This window comes from Terrapene carolina, unplaced genomic scaffold (assembly GCF_002925995.2).
Source record: "Terrapene carolina triunguis isolate 2854851 unplaced genomic scaffold, T_m_triunguis-2.0 Scaffold21, whole genome shotgun sequence".
In the NCBI taxonomy this organism is placed as follows: domain Eukaryota; kingdom Metazoa; phylum Chordata; order Testudines; family Emydidae; genus Terrapene; species Terrapene triunguis.
In genome coordinates this window covers 22,806,814-22,830,916 of record NW_020664372.1, presented here as the reverse complement: position 1 = coordinate 22,830,916, position 24,103 = coordinate 22,806,814, and the positions used below count along the sequence as shown (strand labels likewise).

Below are 24,103 nucleotides of genomic sequence, written 5' to 3'. Positions count from 1 at the left end.
GAATTAATGTAAATGGGGGGGGGGGGGTTAGGTTCCTGGGAAATTTTTTTCACCAGGCAAAAAACTATATATTATATAGATATACACACAGTATATGTTTTAAACAAACAATTTAATATTGTTCACAGCTATGATGATTGTGAAGCTTGGTTGAGATGGTGAAGTTAGAGGGTGGAAGAGGGAGGGATATTTCCCAGGGAATGCCTTGCTGCTAAATGATGAACTAGCACTCGGCTGAGCCCTCAAGGGTTAACATATTGTTGTTAATGTAGCCTCTCATCAAGGTAGCACGAACAGGAGGGAGGGGAGACAGCATAGCAGACAGAGACAGACACACACCTTGTGTGTGGGAGAGAGAGAGAGGTGCACACTGTCCTTTAAGTAAGCTAACCCACTCTTAAGTTCATTGTCTTTTTAAGTGGATAAGGAAGTTGAGACAGCAGCTGTAGCACCAAGCTCTCTCTGTCTCTCTCTGTCGGTGTCCCCTCCCTGCTCTATATGGAGAAGGGGTAAGAGGAGTGCAGGAGCGGGGGGAGAGGGACACCCTGACATTAGCCTCCCTCCTTCCCCCCCCTGCCCAGCAAGTAGGAGTCTCTGGGAGCAGCTCCAAGGCAGAGGGCAGGAGCAGCACATGGCAGTGGTGGGAGGGACAGCTGAACTGCCAATTGATAGCCAGCTGGGCGGCTGCAGCACAGGGAACTTAGGGGAGCTGATAGGGGGCTGCCAGTCCACCCTGGTTACAAGCCCCCACCCAGCTAGCTGCAACAGGCTGCTCTTCCTGCAAGCAGTAGACAAAGCAGGTGGCTGCCAAACAACGTTAGAAGGGAGCATTGCACAACTTTAAACGAGCATGTTCCCTAATTGATCAGCAACGTAACAACGAAACATTAACCGGGACGACTTTAAGTGAGGAGTTACTGTATATAACTCAGATCTTAGCCAATAATCACGCTGTTGCCAATCCTTTAGTATCTAAAATCTAAAGGTTTATTTATAAAAAGAAAGAAAGAAAGGCGAGAGTTAAAATTGGCTAAAGGAATCAAATACATACAGTAATTGCAGAGTTCTTGGTTCAGGTTTGTAGCAGTGATGGAATAAACTGCTGGCTTGTTAAGTCTCTGGTTGCTTCCAAATCATTGGAAGGTCCTCAGTCCCTTGGTTAGAATGCTCCCATTAGTATAAGTCCAGAGGTTTGAGCAGGAAAGAGGCAAAATGGAGATGTTTCCAGGGCCTTATATAGCTTCTTCCCATTATTCTCACTGTGGAAAATTACAGGTAACAAAATGGTGTTTGGAATCATATGGGCAAGTCACCTGTCCATTCATGATTTCACTTAGTCATAGTAGAAGCCATCACAGGAAGGTCCATTAAGTGTAGATAGGTGTCTCCCATGGTCCATTGTGAGTTTAGTGTTCCTTGATGAGCCATTTAACTTGAATAGTCCCTTCAAGATGTGCAGGCTAACTACCTTGTGGATGTTACCACGTGAGCAAACATTTGAAATATGGGTACATAGTTAATATTCATAACGTTAGATACAAAAATGATACATGCATAAAAATAGCACAGTCATATTCAGCAAATCATAACCTTTCCATAGACACCTTACTTGACACACTTTGTACAAGATTTGTTGCAATTATATAACAGTGTTAGCAACAATGATCTATATGGTCATATTTTAATCAGATAATGTCACGCCTATATACAGCAGAATCCTCTGTCTCGAGGCTGACTGTTGGGTTATAAGAAGGAAGGAAGGAGGGCTGCCACCAACAGAGCTGCTTGTAGAAGCTGTGTGTGGTGGCAGAGAAGCAGCAGACTGGGACTGTGATACAGTTCTGGGGCTTATGTAGTTTGGGACCAAGGCACTGAGAGTTTCTGCTGCTTCTGTGGCCTATATGGGTCTGTTTCCAGACCAAAGGATTCTACTGTTGCTCTTTGAATACTGGTCCTTATATGTATTCTACTGTGGGTACGCATGCGCTCCATGCACCTGAGTCCAGAGAATTCTTACAAGCAGTGTCTGCTGGTCCACACCTGCCCCCTTACTCTCATGCTCTGCACCAAGAGTATAAGGGGTGGGTTGGACCTAACTGCCTCTCCAGTTGCTTCTTACTGCCACATGGCCTGAGTTGGAATCCGCCAGTGCCCAAAACTGATTCTTTCTCTGCTTCCTGTAATTATTCAAAATTACATATTGTTCTTAGTTTTTTATTGTTAGTTTTGATAGTTCCCCAGTTAGTTAGTGTTAAAATCCCTACCCCAGCGAAAGTCTCCGGTCTCCCAGCACAGGACTTAGATTATGACCAGGATACCAAGCTTCAAAAATTCTTTCTCCTGCCCCTGCTTCATTTCAGTCTAAGACAACCACTGCCTCAGAGAAACTCATGTTTCTTCTTCGAGTGATTACTCATGTGTATTCCACAATAGGTGTGCGTGCTTGCCACGTGCATCGGTGCGGGAAGTTTTTCCCCTAGTAGTACCCGTAGGGGGGGAGCACCCCTCCCGCAACCCCTGGAGTGGCGCCTGCCTGGCGCGGTATAAGGGGAGCTGCACACTCCCCCCACCCTCAGTTCCTTCTTGGCGCCAGTGAAGGTGCGTCGGAACTGCTCTGCTCCAGCTTTGCTGTAGCTTGCCCCCAGAACTGTTCGTTCGTTCAATGTTAATACCTGTAGTGAGATGTTTAGTTAGTCAGTGAGGCCGGGCCGGGGCATGCCCCACGCCCCGGGATTTAAGTCGTGCAGCTCTTGCAGGCATCCTATGCCAAGGAGCGACCCGCATGTAGACTGTTTGCGCTGCTTGGGAGAAACCCACATCAGCGAAATGTGCAAGATTTGCAAGTTGTTTAAGCCTCGGACCAAAAGAGAAAGGGACATTAGGCTCCGGCCCATCCTGATGGAGTCAGCGCTCACGCCACTCCAAGCTGGTACCCGGCACCGCGGCGACCCTCCGGTACCATCGACCCGTTGGCACTGCTCCCCATCCACGGGGCATGCCAAGAGAGCCAAGAAGACTCCTCCTTCGCAGCGGCACCAAGGGAAATCTGGGACAGAGGCTAAGCCCATGTTGGGCAGTCCTCGATCCCCACTGGGCCCCAGGCCTCCGACTCAAGCTGAGCAGAGGAGCCCGGCCCCTTCAAAACCAGCCTCTTCGGATGTCCGGATGCCTTCCACGCCTGAAGTCCTCCAGGCAGCCCGGGACGTCATGTCCATGCCGATGCCTGGAGTGCGCCGATGTCAGCCCCGCGCTCCAGAGACAAGCTGCTGCTGGGATCCCCGCAGCCGCCTCCGGCCCGTTACCAGTCTCAGTCGAGGGAACATTCCCGACGTCAATCGCTGCCCAGCGACTGTTCTGGGCAGAGTCCAGGTGGATCGCCCTCAACGCTAACCAGACTGTCTGGTTGGGTTCCGTCCGGCCGGGACTTGCGGCACCGCTCGTGCTCAAGGAGCGAATATCGACGGGACCACGGCTGGCATCACCGTCGGTCCTCATCTCGGAGAGGGTACCGCAGTCGGTCACGACATGATTGTCGACGCAGTTCCCGCTCAGTCTCCCGCTCCAAGTCTCCACCAAGACATCGCAGCCCCAGGCGTCAATCGCCGGCATCTCGCCGTTGCAGGTCGACCCGTCGAGGCTGTTCGTGGAGCAGCTATTATCGTGGGTACCAGTCCTACACGTCGAGATCGCAGTCCCGTGGCCGTCAGATCCCGGCACCGCTGCTCCTCCCTGTCCAGTGACAACAGTGGATCTTATGCCAACCCAGTCTCTAGCCGTAGCCATCCCTCGATGGGCCAGGCCAGCCAACCCGGACAGTCATTCCCGCCGGTGCCACAGCAGGTGCAGTGGCACCGAGCATCGTGGCCGGCCAAATGGTACCAGTGGGCACCATGGCCTCCAGCATAGCCTCCAGTGTGGGCTCGCTCAGTGGCCGGAGCTTTGGAAGCACCGTCGGCCTCCCTCTCCAGACCTCCGAGGAAGGAGTCAGTGGGACGTACCCTCTGTGCCGGCTGACACCCAGAGCACTGCACCGGCCTTTTCGCCCCGCCCGGAGGAGGCGATTGCGGCCATACCCCCCTGTCACGCAGGAGGACTCTAGGGCCCACCAAGAACTCTTAAAGAGGATGGTAGCGAGCCTACACCTCCAGGCAGAGGAGATGGAGGAGCCCTCGGACTCCCTGTTTAACGTGTTGTCCCCATCCGGACGACTGGCTTTTCAAGGGCACCTCCCGGTCGAGGGTGACGGATCATGTGGCGCTCCTGTCCATGTGCACCGCCTTGGGCCTGTTGGTAAACAACACCAAGTCCACGTTAGTCCCGGTCCAACGCATAGAGTTTATTGGGGCGCTCCTGGATGCAGAATCGGCCAGGGCGCCTCTCCCGCGAGACAGGTTCGAGACCCTGAAAGTTCTCATAGACTCGGTCACAAGGTTCCCGGTGACAACAGCCAGGGTTTGCCTGCAACTCTTGGGCCACATGTTGGCATGCACGTACATGGTCCGTCATGCCAGACTCAGGATGAGGCCCCTCCAGCTCTGGTTGGCCTCGAAGTTCTCCCAGACCACGGACAGGATGGACAAGGTCCTCACCATGCCGGACTCTGTGATCGCCTCCCTACGGTGGTGGTCCGCCCCAAACAACGTGCTCCAACGGGTCCCCTTCCAGGACAGGGCCCCGTCATTGGAGATCGTGTTGAATACGTCGGACCTGGGTTGGGGGGCCCACGTGGGGAACTTTCAGACCCAAGTTCTGTGGTCGACTCAAGACCTGACCCTACATATAAATGTCAAGGAGCTCAGGGTGGTGCGGCTGGCGTGTATGGCCTTCCGCTCACACCTAGAGGGCAAGATAGTCAGGGTCCTCAGGGACAACATGGCCTCGATGTTCTATATCAACAGGCAAGGTGGGGCCCGATCCTCTGCCATGAAGCCCTCAGGCTGTGGGACTTCTGTATAGCCCACGACATACACCTGAAGGCCTTCCACCTACTGGGTGCCTGGAACGAGAGGGCGGACCGCTTGAGCAGGGACTTTTCCTCGCAATACGAGTGGTCCTTCCACCCGGAAGTGGCCCACCGGCTCTTCCGAAGGTGGGGAACTCCCCAGGTGGACCTATTCGTGACTCGGCAGAACTGGTGATGCCCCCGGTTCTGCTCCGGGGGGGGGCTGGGGAGGGACGCTATCTCCGATGCCTTTCTCCTGTCAGGCCGGCTTCTCTACGCCTTTCCCCTGTTCCCCCTAATCAGCAGGGTCCTGGAGAAGATAAAGTCGGACAAGGCCCGGGTCCTCCTGATTGCTCCGGCGTGGCCCAGGCAGCATTGGTACGGGACCCTCGGGGGCCTGGCAGTAGCTCCGCCGTGGCTGTTACTGCTCCGTCCGGACCTGCTCTCTCAGGACCAGGGCCGCCTCCTCCACCCCAACCTAGCGGCTCTTCGCCTCACGGCGTGGCTGCTCAGTGGTTAGGTGGAGAGGAACGGACGTGCTCGGACCAGGTTCAGCGCGTCCTCCTCGAAAGTAGACGGCCCTCCATTCGCCGCGCTTATTTGGCGAAGTGGTCCCGATTTTCTAGGTGGGCGGCGGGCCAGGGCGTCTCCCCGGTGACCGCCCCGATCATCTCCTCCACTTGAGGACCCAGGGCCTGGTGTCCTCATCAGTCAGGGTGCACCTGGCAGCCATATCAGCCTTCCATCCACCAGTGCAAGGGCACACGGTATTTTCCCATGCTATGACTGGCCGGTTCCTTAGGGGTTTGGATCGTCTTTTTCCATATTCTAGACCCCCAGTCCCACAGTGGGACCTAAACCTGGTGTTGGTTCGTCTCACGGGGCCCCCGTTTGAACCACTGGCCACGTGCTCCTGGTCTCACCTCTCATGGAAGGTGGCCTTCCTGGTTGCAATCACGTCAGCCAGGCGAGTCTCGGCGCTCAGGGCCCTGACCTCTGAGCCGCCATACACGGTCTTTCATAAGGACATGGTCCAGCTCCGCCCACACCCTGCGTTCCTCCCGAAGGTGGTCTCCGCCTACCATATGGGTCAGGACATTTTTCTACTGGTCCTCTGCCCCAAGACTCTCGTGTCCAGTGAGGAGCGCCGTCTCCACACGCTCAATGTGTGGCGAGCTCTGGCTTTCTACCTCGAGTGGACTAAGCTGTTCAGAAAGTCCTTGCAACTATTCGTTGCCTCGGCTGAGCGTGTGAGGGGCCAGCCGATTTCCATTCAGAGGCTGTCCAATTGGATCGCTTCATGCATCTGTTCCTGTTATGAACTGGTGGGTGTTCCCCCGCCACCCATTGTGAGGGCACTCTTACAAATATAAAAGCAAATCCCTTCCTATACCTTTTAAGAGGAAAGATTTCTCCCCAGCCCCGTCCAAGTTGGTGAGCCTTCATACCCAAGCCACAAGGATTTAGGCCCCCTCTTAAGCCTCCTGGGTACAATCAAAAGGCACATACTAGAAAGATTCCTTCAGTATCAGCCTCCGTATCAACTTTGACACTGACTGGGACCTGAAGGACTGGTACTGTCAAAAACCACCAAGTCAGAGACCCATTCATCGATGGTACCATTGCAGCCCTGTAAGGAACTGCCCTGTACACCTACTTTGATGGTACAGAATGACGAGACAACCTCCGAAGGGACCAATGAGTTATACCACTTCGGAAGATATCTTCATCCTCCCAGACTCTCAGTCTCCCTTGTTATCAGGATCAGTCTTAACCAGGGAGATTCTACCACCAGTGGGAATCAAGGACTCTGGAAGAAGTCTCTCTCCCATCCCATCCACTAGTCATGGTTTTCCCAACAGCATCATCGATGGAGCCGGATCCAACCTTTTCATTGTCTGGAGAGTTGGATGTACTGGGGGAACCAGCTTCACCTCCACCTAAAGAGATAAGCCCAGACAGAAGATTGAGAGCCTCCTTGAACCAGCCTCGGCCAAGCTAAAAGGGACCTCCTCCTCAGGACTGGTGTACCCAATGCCGAGAGAGAGAGAGGGACTTTTGACCCCTCATACTGGCCTTATTGAGGTCCATGGGGCCCTTATGCATGGCACCTGGAATGTGTGCAATCCAACAGGGAATTTTACCACCTCTCTCCTCCAAGGTGTCAACCAGAACCTTCCCTTGAGCCCATGGAAGGAGAAAGACTAACGAGATCAGCTGGTACCACTGGTACTAACAGGGTATCATCCTCATCACCAAATGAAGTGGTTGCTCCAGCCTCACTGTTTCCCCCAAACAGTCATAGACAATCTCAAGACCTGTTACGGAGAGTAGCAGAAGAGCTCCAAATCTCTTAAAGGAGGTCCAGGATTTTCAACATAAGCCTACAGGATCCAGTCAGATTACACTCCAGGTAAATGAAGGCATACTAGAATGGACAAGAGCTATATGGCAAACTCTGGTTACCTATGCCCCTATCCCCAAGAGGGCAGGAAAACAACATTTTGTCATGACTAAAGGAGCAGACTTCTTGTTCACTCACCGGGCACCACCTAAGTCACCCTTTGAACCACTAACTACATGTTCCATATCTCACCTGTCAATGAAGGTCACCTTCCTGACTGCCAACACCATGGCCAGAAAGATAAGTGAACTTGGGACCCTGTTGGCCAGTCCACCAAATACAGTATTCCATGAGGACAAAGTCTCATTCTGGCTATACCCAAAATTCACTCCTAAGATTGTTTAGAAATTCACATAAACCAGTCAATGCACTAACCTGTGTTTTTCCCGAACCCCTATGCTTATAGCAAGGAGAGGAGACTTTATTCCCTCAACATGCGACGAGCATTGGCATTTTACCCACTGAGAATGAAACTGATCTGAAAGTCATTGCCATAGCAGAATGAGTTTGAGGACAAGCTGTATCTCTCAGAAAATCTCTAAGTGGATCTCTGGCTGTGTCCTACTCTGTTATCAGTTAACAACTTCCTCCCCCACATGGGCAAGGACTCACTCTATGAGGGCACAGACATAATCAGTAGCATTGCTTCAAGGGGTGCCCCTGCTTGAGATTTGCAGGGAAGCTTCGAGGAGTTCAATCCACACATTGACAAGATATTACGCCTTGATCCAAGACTCCTCTGTTGACGCTTTCTTTAGGACAGTGGTTCTACAAGCACTGTACCACCTGCATCTTTGTGCTCTCTTCCTCTGAGTAGAATACACACAGGACCAACACTCAAAGAAGAAAGAAAAGTTGCTTACCTTATTGTAACGAGTTCTCTGAGATGTGTGGTCCCTATCTGTATCCCACTACCTACTCTCCTTCCCCTCTGCTTCGGATCACATCAGGATTCACAATAGAGAAGGAACTGGAGAGGCAGTTGGTCCACCCTGCCCCTTATACCCTCGGTTTGGAGCACGGGGAGAACAGGGAGTTAGGTGCCAACCAGCCAAAACTGCTTGCAAGAATTCTCCAGCTCCTGGCACGTATGCATACCCACAGTGGAATACAGATGGGGGACCACGTATCGCGAAGAACTGCAGTTACAATACAGTAAGTAACTTTCCTTTATGAGAAGACATGTTTGCAGTAAGTTCAAATTGTCTATTTGTCATTACTTGTAAGCTTTTGACATTTTTCTGTTAAGTTTATATCAGATTAGAAAAAATTGTCAATTGAAAAGAACACATGCCTACCTTCTGAACTAAAAATCTTTTAGGGATACTTGCAGGATGTAAACATACATTTACTAGATTTTTTTTTTTGTCAAGGTTATTATTTCAGTGAGTCAGTTGATCGCTGATGTCGTTGGAATTGGAGGAACTAGATTTCAGCAATCTCTTTCCATCATTAACAACTGTGCCAACAGTGACAGACTTATTAAGGTTAGTACTGACTTTTTCATACCGCATAAAGGCTTCCAGAGAGTTTGTTTGAAAATAGTTCCCTAACGTCTTCTAATATTCTATCGCTTAGATTATGAAAGGAATAAAAAATAAATAATTCTTAAACTTTTTTAAAATTTATTTTAGCATACTACATTCTCTTCTGACGTAAAGGATTTGACAAAGCGGATTCGGACAGTCTTAATGGCTACAGCTCAAATGAAGGAGCACGAGAATGATCCAGAAATGCTTGTGGATCTCCAGTACAGTTTGGCAAAGTCTTATGCCAGCACGCCTGAACTCAGGAAGACGTGGCTAGACAGCATGGCAAGAATTCATGTTAAAAATGGGGATCTTTCAGAGGTATCAGATGAAAAGCAAAATATTTTAGCTGCTTAATCAATGTGCTTATTTTTCCCTCGGCATTTCCCATGCTAGATAACCATTGTGTTAATAGCTGTCATAGCTTTCCGTGCTGCCCATAAAAATTAGTAAGTTGCCATTGTCTCTGACTCTCTATGTAATACATATGTAAAACTGTCATAGCATGATGTAATATTAAGGCAGGAATGTTCTGCATGAGCTACAGGAGGCATGCCCTCTAGTTAGAAATGCCCCTCACTTATCCGTATCTTACAGCCTTAATGTAATTGAAGCCTCCCAACAACTGCTATTTGTTTGTTTCTAAATTAGTTGTACACTGCCAGCTTGAATAATTCTAGTTTTGAGTGTTTGCAGAAAATTTATGTATTTAAAATAAATGTCACTGATTTTTTTTTCCACAACAAAATGCTATCTGATACCACCATTCTCTTGTGAAAATATGTATTTCTAGTATGTTAGGAAAAAACAATTGGATATGCTTTGATCAAAGTAAATGAATATATTTAAGCATGTAGAATGTGTCTCAGCTCTTTCTGGATGTTTGTTCTCAGTGACACAAAATGATCTTCTTTGAATGCTCGCTCATGTCCATTTCATGTTAGGTGTGCATGCGGTGCATGCACAGTCATTGGAGATTTTTCCCTCTGTGGTATCCATCAGGCTGGCTCAAGTGCCCTCTGGTGCTGTGCGCTCATGTGCTGGTGTAAGGGCCCGGCCAGCTCCGTACCCTCTCGCTTCCTTCCTACCGCCCATGACAGTCGCTGGAATAGCAGCTCCTGCTTTGGCAAACTCTTATTCAGTGGTCGTACTTTAGTCCTTGTCCTTTGTTTCTCTATCCCAGTTCTTTATTTTCTCAGTTTGGACTGTTGTAGTTTAGTTGTATATAGTTAGTTGGCATGTCTCACCCTGTTAGCGGAGTTTCATCTGCTCCCAGTGCTGGGGCATGCCTTGGTCCCCAGATTTCAAGCCCTGTGCCTCCTGCAGAAAACTCATGTCTGTGAGTGACCCGCACTCCAGTTGTCTGAAGTGCCTGTGAGAGAACTCGTATCAGGAAGCCCTGCCAGATCTGTCGGGACTTCAAGCCCCATACAAAGGAGGCCAGGGAGGCCAGGCTGAAGTCCCTCCTGATGGAGGCAGTAGTCCGTCCCTCATCGGAGCGGAGCCAGTCCAACTCAGCACCCAGTACCTCTGCATCAGTGTGGAGTGCACCTCCTGCTGTGAGAGTGTCTCAGCACCATTCTTCTTCACCGGTGCAGAAGAAAAAACATAAGATGCACCTGGCCAAGAGGGGATGTTCCCCAACTGTGAAGAGAATCAAGCATGGGGAGCGCAGTGGAATGTGACCTGAGTCTGGCCACTCTTCTGCCACTGCTCCATAGGTGGCAGTGTCAACTCCGCCTCATAGGCAGGCTCCGTTGAGTCCAGTTCCTGACCATCCTTCAGCACTGGAAGGGCAATGCAGCACCAGCAGGATCACGGTGCCATCTACCCCGGATGTGGCCAAGGACCTGCTGGCACTGTCAGTACCGCTGTTGCTGACAGTACAAGAATCAGCGGCGTCGGTGCTGGGGAGTAGAAGGGAGCATGTGGCCCTGGGCTCCCGTTTGGTACCGGCCTCATCAGTACCATCTAGAAGGAAACGGTCCCTGCTTGCCTTGATGCAGGTCTTCCCACCTCAGCACCATTCCCAAGCACCGACAGGTACCACCCCTCCATGATCTTCGGAGGAAAGTTTTTCATAGGAGTCAGAAGCAGAGTCCCACTCGAGGAACCATTGCCAGTTTCCACCTGGGCAGCCCTATCAGTCGGTGGATCAGGGCGCAGAGGTACTGCTGAGTACTTGCACAGTGGGCACTGGTCTGTGCAGATGCAGTGACCATTTTGGAACCTATGGGGGTTCCCCCCGATGCTGTACTCTGTAGTCCCGGACAAAAGAGCGCCCCGTCCCTATGACTGGCACCAAACCCGGATTCTGGTACCGAGCCTCAAAACCTAGATCTATGGGACCCGCTTGGTGCAGAAGGAGAGGAAGAGGACCCCCTGCTGGTGCAGGCCTCTTCCTCCTCCTCCCTGGATGAGATAGTGTCTGGGGCACGTGTATCCCCCCTCATGACAACTTCGCAGCTCACCAGGAGCTGTTGAAAAGAATGGCTTTGAATTTTGGGCTGGAAGTGGAGGTAGTCAAAAAATCCTCCCATAGCCTGGTCAATACCTTGACTGCTGCGGGCCCGTCAAACGTGGCCCACCCTCTCAATGAGGCCATGATGGGACCGGTTAAAGCCCTTGGCAAGCCCCATCCTCCCTACCTGTCACGGCAAAAAGGGCAACAAAGAAGTAATTTATTCCCACTCAAGGCTACAAGTACTTGTTCTTCCTTCCCCCTCCAGCAGGGTCCCTGGTGCTCTTGGTGGCCAATAAGGGGGACAGACAGTATCAGCAAGAAGCGACCCCCAAAGCAAAGGATGCAACGAGACTAGACCTTTTGGCAGAAAGGTTTATTATGCAGTGGGTCTACAGCTCTGCATCTCCAACCAGCAGGCGTTGCTGGTCTGGCCCAGGTGCCATCTGTGCCAAAGAGAGGAGTGCCCGAGGTGGAGGCAACGACCAGGTCTGCCTAGCTAACAAAATGCTGCGGCATCGGGAAGTTAAAAGCAGGCATAGGAGGCACACAGAAGTTAGTCAGCGTCTGTGCTGCCGGTGCTGTGGGCTTGCTGTAATGAATAGGAACAGCAGGTGGCGCCATAGTACCAATTTTAATGTTTGGGAATCGATGATGAAGTTCAAGGGCTCTCTTCCCCAGAAGTCCAAGGCAGGAGTTCTCCACGCTGGTGAAGGAAGGGAAGTCTGTGACCAGGGTCTCCCTATAGGTTCGTTACAGGCCTCCCGGCAGATACGGTTGCTAGATCCATGGCTTCTGCAGTGGTCATGCGTAGATGCTCTTGGCTCCAGTCCTCAGGTCTGCCAACAGAGGTTCAACAGTCCATCCAGGACCTTCTGTTTGAAGGCACTTCTCTCTTCTCTGAACAAACAGATGTGAAGGTTTGCGGCCTGAAGGATTCTAGAACCACTCTCAAATCCCTGGGTCTCTGTGCTCCGGCGCCTTTGAGGAAACACTTCAGGCCTCAACAACGGGTTTGCTTCTCACATCAGGAGCTGTTTAAGAAGCAAAATGAGTTATAAATGCAGACAACTGCCCCAACCTGCTTCAGCCTTGCTACCGGGCCCTCACAGATACCCAGGAGGTTCCAAGCAAATCTTTTGATGGGGTGCCCAAGGGAGTTATACCAATTCTTGTACCAGATCCTGCCCCCTTTTTGTTTTCAGACCGTCTCTCTGGCATCAGCCTGGTGTGGTCCCTCATCACCTCGGACTGCTGGACACTGATTATGGTGGAGGAAGATTACACTCTCCAGTTTATTTCCATCCCTCCCTTCCCCATCTCTCTTCAGGGACCCTTCTCACAGGTTTTAGCCCAGGAGCTGCAAGCCCTCCTCTGGATAGGGGCCATGCAGAAGATACCTCAGAGCTTGAGAGGAAAAGGGTTCTACTCCCATTATTTCCTAATGCCGAAGGCCAAAGGGGGTCTCAGACCCATCCTAGACCTGCGTTTCCTTACACTTATCTCAAGAAACTGAAGTTCCGCAAGGTCTCCCTAGTCTCCATTATTCCCTCCCTGGATCCAGGTGATTGGTGCACCACCCTCAATTTAAGAAACCTATTTTCACATCTCCATATTTCGGGCCACAGAAGATTTCTCAGGGTTGTCATGAACCCAGACCCATTACCTGTCGACAGCCCCTCAGGTATTCACGAAATGCATGGCGGAAGGCGAATGGTGCAGTTCTACCCTAACCTCGGCAACTGGCTGGTTAAGGGCCAATCCAAGGCCCAGGTGAGAGCCAGCATCAGTCTGGTCCAAGCTACCTTCCCAGCACTGGGCCTGCTGATAAACGAGCAGAAGTCAACGTTCATCCCGTTCAGAGGATAGAATTTATTGGTATGGTGCTCGATTCCACCCGGGCCAGAACCTTACTCCCAGAGACACACTTCCAGATAATGTCAAAACAACATTAACCCTGAGGACCTCAGAATTCCTGCTATTCTAGATTTTCTTCAGGGTGGTGTGGACGAGGATCTTTGGCCTAGTACGTAGTGTGCAAGTGTCAGCCATAAGTAGTGTCTTGAAAACTGGGTGCTTGAATTCTTCAGAGATGATCTTCAAATCTCAAGTTCTCAAGAGAAATCAGACTGGCTAGACCCACAGTTCAGACACAGTTCTTTCCTAAATGGGACCTCACATTGTGCTAAAAGCCCTGACTGCCCAACCCTTTGAACACCTGACGTCAGTCACATCTTTCTGTGTATCCGTTGTGACAAAGTTCTGTTCTTGACTCCGTGGGTCCTGCGTTTCCTGATGGATTTTTGCTAGCCTCTGAGGCTCACTGTGACCCTCCACATAGCCCTTCTCTCTCTAGAGGCAAGGGTCACAGTCTACTGAGCCATTTTCATCATAAGCCAGCAAGGGAGGTGAGGAGAAACAACCCTCCCTCACACAGTCTCTGTTGTCTCCCAGTATCAGTGATTAATCAGGGAGGGGAGAGGGGAGCCCGGGCCCGCCCTCTACTCCGGGCTCCAGCCCAGGGACCCTAAACTTTAGCAGCTATGAAAGCTGACTTTTTGGAAATAGGACATGTACAATTCCCTGGGCTACTTCCCCACACAATTACCTCAGGGCCTCCTTCCTTGCACCTGATATGGATTCATACTACTTCGTTCCTCCAACAGCACAGCTCCCTCCTATAGCTCCTGACACCCACACCGCACTGACTAACTGAGAGGCTTTTAACTAGTTCCAGCCAGTCCTTGATTGGCTTCAGGTGTCCCAATTAATCTAGCTCTGTCTCCTGCCTTCTAGAAGGATCTTAATTGGCCCCAGGTGTCTTGATTAACCTGGAGCAACTGCCATTTGGTTACCATGGTACCAGGGATTTGTTTAGCCTGGGGCTAACATACCTGTTCCTCACTACTTTACTGTAGCCATCTGGCCTTGCTCCATCACACCATTAAAACCTGTTTTCTGGCCACTATCATGTCTGCAAAACAAGTCTCTGAGATTGCAGCTTTATTCATGCAGGAACCATGTTGTGTATTAGATGATGATGATGATGATGGGTGGTATTGAGGACTCCAGAGTCTTTCTTACCAAAGGTAAGCTTCTTTTTCAGTGCCTCACAGGTCTGTCCAAAGACACAGCATACTACAGAAAAGCTATAGCATAATTTGTTTATAGAGCCTAAAGATATATATCTGGCACGCTTAAGAAGGTCAGGCTCCTTGTTTGTCCCCTTACACCCAAAGTACTAAGGACTTGGGGCATCCAAATTATTTTTGGCTGGATGGATCAAGTTAAGCATCATAGAGTCATATAAGGCATCAGGTGAACCTGCTCCTGATGGAATCAAGACACACTCCATGGGTCTATGGCAAGATTGTGGACAGAAAGAGAGCTTGTGCTTCCACTGAAGAAATCTGTAGGGCAGCAGTTTGGTCATCTCCTACCTTTATGACACACTATAAAACACTATAGACTTTGTGTCCTTTTTAGAGTCCTCCTTTGGCTGTAAAGTGCTTCATGAGATGATTCAGAAAGACATAACTTGTCATTTTGATATTTAATTTCATGGGGAGTCTTTTCCTATCTGTCTTTCTTTTATCCTTCTCTATTTGTTTTCACTGCTTATTTCTTTCCATCCATCTCAGAAGTGTGGGAGAATCTTGGCTGCAGAATGGGAAATTTCTTATCTGATAACTTCCTTTCTGCTAGCAGCATGTCTCACAGTCGCAGTCTCTTTGTATGGCTTATTACCCAAGTAATTAAATTTAATTTTATATTTACAGTTTGTAGGCCAGATAGCCTACTGTCCATAGCTTATGAATAGCATTGAAGTTATTAATACTAGTCATATTCTGAAAGTTTTTTGACACAGCTTTGGAATGAATCATTTGGGAGCAAGCCAGTGAAGGGGGTGTGACCAGCGCATAGGCTGTGTTACATTAAACCACCTGTAGAACTGGAGAGAAAAGGGGAACAGCCTATACATCTTATAATTCTGGGAGATTCTATTAGCAGAAAAGACATTTCTCATTCCTGTTCTGCTTCTTGATTGTTAAATTAAGTTCGTGTTGACATGAGACTTGCTTCTTCTATTAAATATGTTTAAATCAAAGAACTAGGTATCCAGTCTTAGTTATGGCACATTCAGATTTTCTGTTCACATAGATAGAAGTTGTGTGTGTTAATAATTGCAGGATTAGGACTTGTATCTTCTGCCTTGCTTTTAAAACTTGTGCCTCCTCTAGCTTTTAAAAATGTGTGTCTTTTCTGTATATGTACATTATTTGTGTTAGAAGTTCCATTATAATTACCATTTGTAACATTTTTACTATTTCTATTATGCTTTAGGCAGCAATGTGCTATGTCCATGTAGCAGCACTGGTGGCAGAATATCTGACACGCAAAGGTATGAATTTAAACTCCTCCATGACTACTTCAATATTTTTTTTATATTCATTATAGTTTGAGATTAACAAAAACCATTGATTTGTCTGAGAGACAGGTTGGGTGGGTTATTGCTCACTAAGGGGGAAAATCTGCTATTAGATACATGTATATGCCTCCCAAGAAAGTCAAAATTGCATCTCTGTATTTAAGGGCAGAAATTGGGTTTTAAGCTAGTAAACTATCTAAGCAAAGCTTTCAGAAAAGAAAAAGTCTCCATGACTACTGCCTCAACTCCCATTCAGCCTAACTGCTGAAGTTAGTTCTTTTCTAAACATACAAAGAGCAGTAAGCATTCTTATTCACCAAACAAAAGAGGCCAAAATAAATGCAAGTATATCTCCCTTAGGTTTTTTGGGACACTTCCTTGAAGATTTATTACGTGAGCCAATTAATTTTAGAAGTGCTCAAAGATTGTGTACCAGCAGCTGTCTGAAGGAAAAGGGGTTTTGATCACTCTCAGGTTTTTTCCTGCTTTCAGTCTAAAGGGAGAGACCACTTATAACTGGAAAGACTCCAAAGTTCCCAGCCAGTGGTGTCCTGATACATTTGTAAGATTCCTATGAAAAGGTAGGGGGCAGAATTTCCTGTTTCCTGGAGGAATGTGTTACATCGACCACAGGCAAGTGAGTCAAGAACACAGTAAGTCAGAGATACTCCCTCAAGTGACCGGCTCTACCCCATCGGATCTTCATCCAACTCACCATCTCTAACAACCCTGTAAAGTGCAATCTGATCCAGAACAAGATATCTCATCTTTTAGATATGAGACTATTAGAGGGCATTCCTCAGAAGAAAAATTCTCAAGGTTCTTCTCCACCTTCTTCATCGTTCAGAAGTGCATGGGGGGTGGGGGGGAATTTAAGCCATTCTTCTTCGAGGAATGTCCCTGTGGGTGCTCCACTTTTAGATGTGTGAGCGCCCCTGAGCTTCTAGTCGGAGATTTAAGGTAGCAGTGCCCTGGTTGGCCACACACGTGCTGCAGCCAGCTCGTGCTGCTCTGAGTGGGTATCGCGCACGCGCAGCCAACCATCCCCCAGTTCTTCGAGTGCTTGCTCATGTGTATTCCACAGTAGGTGTGCGTGCTTGCCATGTGCACCAGTGCCGGACGTTTTTCCCTGAGCAGTACCTGTAGGGGGGAGTGCCGCTATAGCGTGCTATAAGGGGAGCCGCGCGCTCCCCCCACCCTCAGTTCCTTCTTGCCGCCAGTGAAGGTGCATCGGAACTACTCGCTCCAGCTTAGCTGCAGCACTTCCCAACCTCATTCGTCATTCAGTAGTACCTATATCAGTTAGTTCGTTAAAAGTTCTAGCTTAGTTAGAGTTCAGGCCGGGGCATGCCCCAGGGTTTAAATCGTGTGAGTCGTGTAGGCGCTCAATGCCCAGGAGTGACCCGCACTCCGACTGCCTCCGCTCCCTGGGCAAAACCCACAGTAGCGACCGCTGTAAAATCTGTAGGTCCTTCAAACCCAAAACTAAAAAAGAAAGAGACATCCGACTTCAGGCCCTTCTCATGGAGTCGGCACTGGCTCCGACCCCGGTGCGCCGAGCGGAGTCGGCACCGGGCACCCTATCTTTGGTGCGCAGCAACCCCCCAGCACCCGCCAGTGACCAGCACCGCTCCCCGACGAGGAAACAGAGAAAGGCATCATCGTCGCAGAAGCATAGAGACAGGTCGAGCGGAGCAGCCCGGTTGTGTCGACTCAGGCCTCGCCGGCTGAAGTCCGCATGCCTTCGACACGGGAGGCTTTGCAGGCGGCCAAAGGCATTATGTCCCTGCAGGTGCCTGGGGCACCGCCGGCACCCGGATCCCAGTCCAGAGGCAAGCTGCTGCTGGGCCCCCACCAGCCGACGCTGACCTGCCTCAGATCCCAGTCAGGGGACCGCTCTCGGGCTCGTTCGTCGCCCAGTGTCCGGTCAGGACACAGCCCTCAGCCTCCGCTCTCATAACCCTCCAGGCTGTCTGGTAAAGTTCCGTAGGAAGCCATCTACACGCCAGGCCTACCTGGCAAAGTGGTCCAGGATCTCCAGGTGGGCGGGCAAGCGGGGCGTTTCCCCAACGTCCGCCCTGCTTCAGCTTATCCTTGAGTACCTTCTCTCAGAGCTACTCGGTTTTCTCCCATGCCATGACCGGGTGTTTCCTGAAAGGGCTAGATCGGTCCTTCCCTTATGTTAGAATGCCTGTTCCCCAGTGGGATCTGAACTTGGTACTGTCCCGCCTCACGGGACCCCGTTTGAACCCTTGGTCACATGCTCGTGGTCTCACCTCTCCTGGAAAGTGGCCTTCCTCGTGGCCATCATGTCAGCCTGGCGGGTCTCGGAGCTTAGGGCCCTAACCTGCGACCCCCCCTTACACAGTCTTTCACAAAGACAAGGTTCAGCTCCGCCCGCACCCCGCATTCCTTCCCAAGGTGGTCTCCACTTTTCACATGAGCCAGGACATCTTCCTACCTGTCCTTTGCCCTAAACCGCACGCCTCTAACGAGGAGCGCCGCCTCCATACGCTCGATGTGCGCAGGGCACTCGCCCTTTACCTGGATCGGACTAAGCCGTTCCGTAGGTCTTCGCAACTCTTTGTTGTCTCGGCCGAGCGCATGAGCGGTCAACCGATCTCCACCCAGAGACTGTCCCAGTGGATCACGTCATGCATACGGGCATGCTACGACCTACCAGGGGTTCTCGCACCACCTATAGTATGGGCTCACTCAACTAGGGCTCAGGCCTCATCGGCGGCCTTCGTAGCCCATGTCCTTATCCAGGACATCTGCAGGGCTGCTCCCTGGTCCTCAGTGCACACTTTCACGTTGCATTATGCGATCGTTTCCCATGCCACTCACCACTGCAAAAAGTTAACGGCACGAACCAGAAAGGCTAGGGAACTCCAGCTCAAACCAATGCTTATGGAGAAATTCCTGCATCCTGCCTCTGACCCTGAGCAGGGGACCCCTCCCCACCAGTTCACTCACTCCCCAACTGCTGTGTCGGACATCGGAGCCTCCTCTAAGACAAGCACAAAGGACGCAGCCCCCATGAAAACAAAGAAGCGGTCTCACTCCTCTTCCCCCCAGGGAGACTCGTGATGCAAAAAGCAGTCTCCGACCTCTAAATCCGCCCCGGTACCATCGGCACGCAGAGCCTCAGACCACGTATCACTGGGTTCCTCCAGTGCAGAAGCATCCCTAGGAGCGAAAGACCCCGTGCGGTCTAGCTCTAAGACAGGCAGCTGTGGCAAAACAAAGCCTGTTCCCTCACAGCCTAGAGAGCTGAAGTCCTTGGCACCGAGCAGTGCTATGGCGCCACCTGCTGTTCCTATTCATTACAGCAAGCCCACAGCACCGGCAGCACAGACGCTGACTAACTTCTGTGTGCCTCCTATGCCTGCTTTTAACTTCCCGATGCCGCAGCATTTTGTTAGCCAGGCAGACCTGGTCGTTGCCTCCACCTCGGGCACTCCTCTCTTTGGCACAGATGGCACCCGGGCCAGACCAGCCATGAGTCTCACGACTACACCTGCTAGCTTAGCCCCTCCTCTCTCAAGCGCTGAGGAGGACGAAGTGGCTGATAGGATGGGCACCCCACGCCATTCATCGCTCAAACCTGGAACCTCAGGGCTACAACCCACAGTGTGGCAACCCCCTCAATGGATGATTCCCCCCCCATGGCCCTCCCACCAAACTGGCCCTACTGGGACCCTGGGCACTGTACAGGGCTCAAAATATTCAGTCCTCTAACCAATCCAGGTCCAGAACACCAAGATCAGCTAGATATACTTCACTGGTTGCCCCAGCCTCCCCTGAAGTCACCGGGGAGGAGCATGAGGGCAATGAGGACTTAATAGAGGGTGACATCCTACCTCCTACCCATATTTCTTCATCGTCCCTGGAGGACACAATCATGTCTCCCCCCCATACCGGGGGATGACTTTCAATCTTTCCAAGATCTATTCAAGCGTGTGGCTGATTCCCTAGGCATCTGCTTAGAAGAGCTGCCAGAGACACAGCGTAAGCTTGCTTATATTCTCCATGCCTCTTCTGCGGCCAAGATTGCATTGCCTATTAATTCTGCCATTATAGACCCAGCAAAAACGGTCTGGCAGACACCGCCCACGGCCCCACCTTCTTGTAACATTCAGACAAGAAGTATTACATGCCAGCAAAAGGGGAAACGCCTTGACCTGTTTGGTAGAAAGGCCTATCCTCAGCGACTCTTCAGTTACATATCGCTAACTACTCCACGCTATTAGCCAAATACACTCACAACATTTTTGCACAGATGTCTACGTTTATTGAGCATCTCCCAACAGACAAAAAAGAACAATACAAAGCGAACATCTCAGAAGGTTCCCTGATTGCCAGGATGGCCTTGCAGGTATCATTGGATTCTGCAGACACGGCAGCTCGCTCCATCGCCACGTCAGTAGTCATGCAGAGGGCCTCTTGGCTCCACCTTTCCGGCTTCTCCAAGGAAATCCAGGCCACAATCGAGGACTAAACTATTTGTGGACACCACAGATGCAGCCTTGCATACACTCAAGAACTCCTGTGCCACACTGAAAACCTTGGGAATTCACGTACCTGATAACAACACTGAATGGCTTACAAGGCAAAAGGTCAGATGCTAAGTGGGCTCTTTACAATGGGACTATTTTTTTGGGCAACTGTACATAGTTGGTCTGGTTACCTCTGGAGCATTTGTTACTAATATTGGTATTCAAGTTTTTACAGCTAAGGACTTCATTTTAAGTGTTTATTTTCAGCTTCATTATATCCTTTCCTCCTAGTCATGAATTTAATAGGTACTTAAATCTGTTTTGGTGTGTAGTAATAGCTTTCATTAGACTCTTTCATAACAGCTTCTCTGGACCTGAGATGTATTATTGATGGCCATTCGGAGTGATCTTTATTTTACAAGTAGCCCTTAGGTTCCAGATACCCTTTAACTGGACTAGCTTAGTACCTGATCGATTTCAAAATTTGCTTTCACTGTTATCAGAGGTTCAAAGAATCTCTGAGGTACAAGGTCAAATTCACATGCTTCAAAATATATATCAAGTTGAAAAGAATGCCTTTCATACAGCTTATAGAGTGTCTACTTTATGTACTAAGTATGATGTATTGTGCTTTGTGACTAAAATTGTACAACAACCCCATCATATTATTAATGTGGGAATGTTACTGCTTTTATTGTTGTTTGGTTTAGGATTGTTATTGTTGTTGTAAAGGACGTGATAATAGTAATACCTTTCATGCCCAGGCTAATGATGCATTGTCATTGCATCCAATCAAAACCCCTAAGGTTGAAGCATCTGATGTAGAATCTGAAATCCAAGGCTTAATGCAAATAGAAGTTTGAGAATCTTTGTTGTACTAGAAGTACAAAAGGTGGGAGGTGTGGAAGTAGAGAGAGCACTGACAGGGATTTGAAAGGGATTTCAATGCGAACACTCTCCGTTAGCAAGAGTCAGGCTAACTGTAACCCTAATAACGTAAGATTTGTAGAAGCGAGGATTGTGTGATGCGAATGGGAAAGAACTGTGTGAGAAGTTGTTGCGACCTTGTGTAGATAAATATGGAATGTAGACTAGAGTCTAAATAGATGTGAAAAATAAGATAGGATGACCTATGTATAAACAAAATGCAGCTGTTGCTCATTATTGTATGTAACAAAAGGTATAAATGCTTGCTGTAATTGTTTACCTGTAGAGAGACCTGTGTAGGAGGGAGAAACCCTGTGTCCTAGTGCACTCTCTCCCTCTATGCAATTGCTTGAGAATAAAGTATCTGACTTTGCTGACCCAACCAGAGAGTGAGAACTGTGTTTTTCTCCGACAAGGGAGATACTTATTTGTGATACGTTGAATACATTGTTGTTTGGCAGTTCCTATGTTCCTACTTACATTGGGAAATCCTAACTTTCTGCATCAGAGAGTTAATTCTAACTAAGTTCCCACAACAAACAGGCTATGAACTACACCTCTACCCCAATATAACGCTGTCCTCGGGAGCCAAAAAATCTTACCGCGTTATAGGTGAAACCATGTTATATCGAACTTGCTTTGATCCGCCGGAGTGTGCAGCCCCGCCCCCCTCGAGCGCTGCTTTACTGTGTTATATCGAAATTCATGTTATATTGGGTCACGTTATATCGGGGTAGAGGTATACTTTGCTAATCCACTGATAACAAGTTTTCTTGATATCTGGAAGCAGTATAAAAAATCTTCAAAGAGCGATTTATTGTGCTCATTAGTTTTCTGCAGTTTGCAGCAGAAGTAAACAATGCTACCAACTTACCTCTTGAAACAGTTTTTTTCAAAACCTTATGTTTGTGTAATTTCTGACTGCATAAAGTTTAATGACATTTTTCACTTTTTGTTTTAGCACAGAAAACTTCCTAGATTACAGGAGAAATAAAGTGCTACAAGAGAACAATAAATCCTTCTCCATCTTCAGTCATAAATGAATATTATCCATTAATAATTGGCCCCGACCACCTTGGTTTTTTGGAGGAAAGAGAATAGAAATATTACTGAAATTTTTACTTCTTCCAATGTTCAAAGTAAATATTAAAGATATGTGTTGGTTTAAATAATTCATTGAGCACATTGCAAATTTTTCTTTATCATTTTGGTGGTAGGTGCATTCAGATACATTAGCATGGATTCTCTGTCTCATCAAAACTGGTGCACAATGACTTAACATAATCCTAATGAGCGGACAAAAATATTTGGATAGCAATGAATTTAATGTGTATATTTTTCTTTTTCAATAATAGGAATGTTTAAGCAAGGCTGTACTACTTTCAGAATAATCACGCCAAATATAGATGAAGAGGCTTCAATGATGGAGGATGTTGGGATGCAAGATGTTCACTTCAATGAAGTGAGTAAGCAAAATTCATATATATTAAATTCAACTCTCATAAACAATTGTTGCTTTACAGTGTTAATTTTATGATTTTTCAATTTTGTCTATTTCACTCTTGGAGTTAATTATAAAATGAGTTAACTGAGCTGACCAGCCTTTAAATAACTGAGTGTACATTTCTGGAAAAATAACAGCAGCATTTCAGTAGTTCAAAATCCTCAAAGGAAAAAAAAGGTAACCTAAAGAGATTAACCAAGAACATAAAAACAAGTAAAAAAGACTGTTACATGGGGTAAAAAAACTATGCTAACTGACAAACTACCCTGATGATTGTTTTATATACTAGCTAGGACTAACCATAGTAAAGATTTTGACCACTTCACCAACAAAGATCCCATCCCATCTCCTAGAACTGGAAGGGACCTCGAAAGGTCATCGAGTCCAGCCCCCTGCCTTCACTAGCAGGACCAAGTACTGATTTTGTCCCAGATCCCCAAGTGGCCCCCTCAAGGATTGAACTCACAACCCTGGGTTTAGCAGGCCAATGCTCAAACCACTGAGCTATCCCCCTCCCCCCCCCAATGTAGATTTAGATTTAGATTTATGTAATGTCTACCAGTAATCTGATTACGTTATTTAATTTATACCATGTGTTTGAATTGGGGTGAAGGTATAGATTGATTTACCATATGTATATTTTCACTTCTGCCAAGTGAGAAAAGATTGATAAAGTAGGAGCATAACCACTTTGTCCCGATTTGAGCAGTGCTTATTAAGGCCATTTCTGGAGGATCGCAAAGCCTACATACTCTCAAGGTCTTCTGACTTTAGGAACCCAGAAGTATCAAAACTTCTTCAAGTGATTGCTCATATTGATTCCAATTAGGTGTGCTCCCGCCATGTGCACAGTTGTCGGAAAGTTTTTTCCCTAGCAGCACCCATCGGGTTGGCTGTGGAGCCTCCTGGAGTGGTGCCTCCATGGCGCTCAATATATGACACTGCCGACCCAGTGCCTCCTCAGTTCCTTCTTACTGCCCGTGACAGTCATTGGAATTGCGGTGGTTTGCTTTGGCAAGTGTTCCCCTAGTTCTTCCATGCTCATCGTATATAGTTTAGAGTCTCGTAGTTTTGATAGTTTAGCTATAGTTAGTTAGTTAGTTAGGAGTGGGGGGGTCTTTCCCACTCCAACTTTCCTGCTTCCCCTTGGGACTCGGGGCATGCCTCGATCCCAAGGATTCAAACCCTGCAAGTCCTGCCACAAGCCCATGCCAATGGGCGACCCCCGCGACTCTTGCCTCAAGTGTCTGGGGGAGGCACACCAGACTGACCGGTGCAAGATTTGCAGAGGGTTTCACTCCAGAACTAAAAAGGAGCGGGACTTTCACCTCTGTGCAGAGCGCTCCGGCCTCCGTAAGAAAAGCGGTGCAGAGGAAGGACTCTGGGCACAGAGACCCTCAGCACTGGC

General features: G+C 48.8%; 1 protein-coding gene across 2 annotated transcripts in view; it reads left to right on the top strand.

The window, feature by feature from the left end:
- Positions 1 to 24,103, top strand: part of DOCK9 (dedicator of cytokinesis 9) — a 306,118-nt gene that overhangs the window by 249,796 nt on the left and 32,219 nt on the right. For both annotated transcript variants that reach the window (XM_024204291.2, XM_024204295.2), the window contains 4 exons: positions 8,720 to 8,833; positions 8,981 to 9,196; positions 15,681 to 15,738; positions 22,547 to 22,653. In XM_024204291.2, coding sequence (XP_024060059.1) covers positions 8,720 to 8,833; positions 8,981 to 9,196; positions 15,681 to 15,738; positions 22,547 to 22,653 — 495 coding nt within the window. The remainder of the gene's footprint in view (positions 1 to 8,719; positions 8,834 to 8,980; positions 9,197 to 15,680; positions 15,739 to 22,546; positions 22,654 to 24,103) is intronic.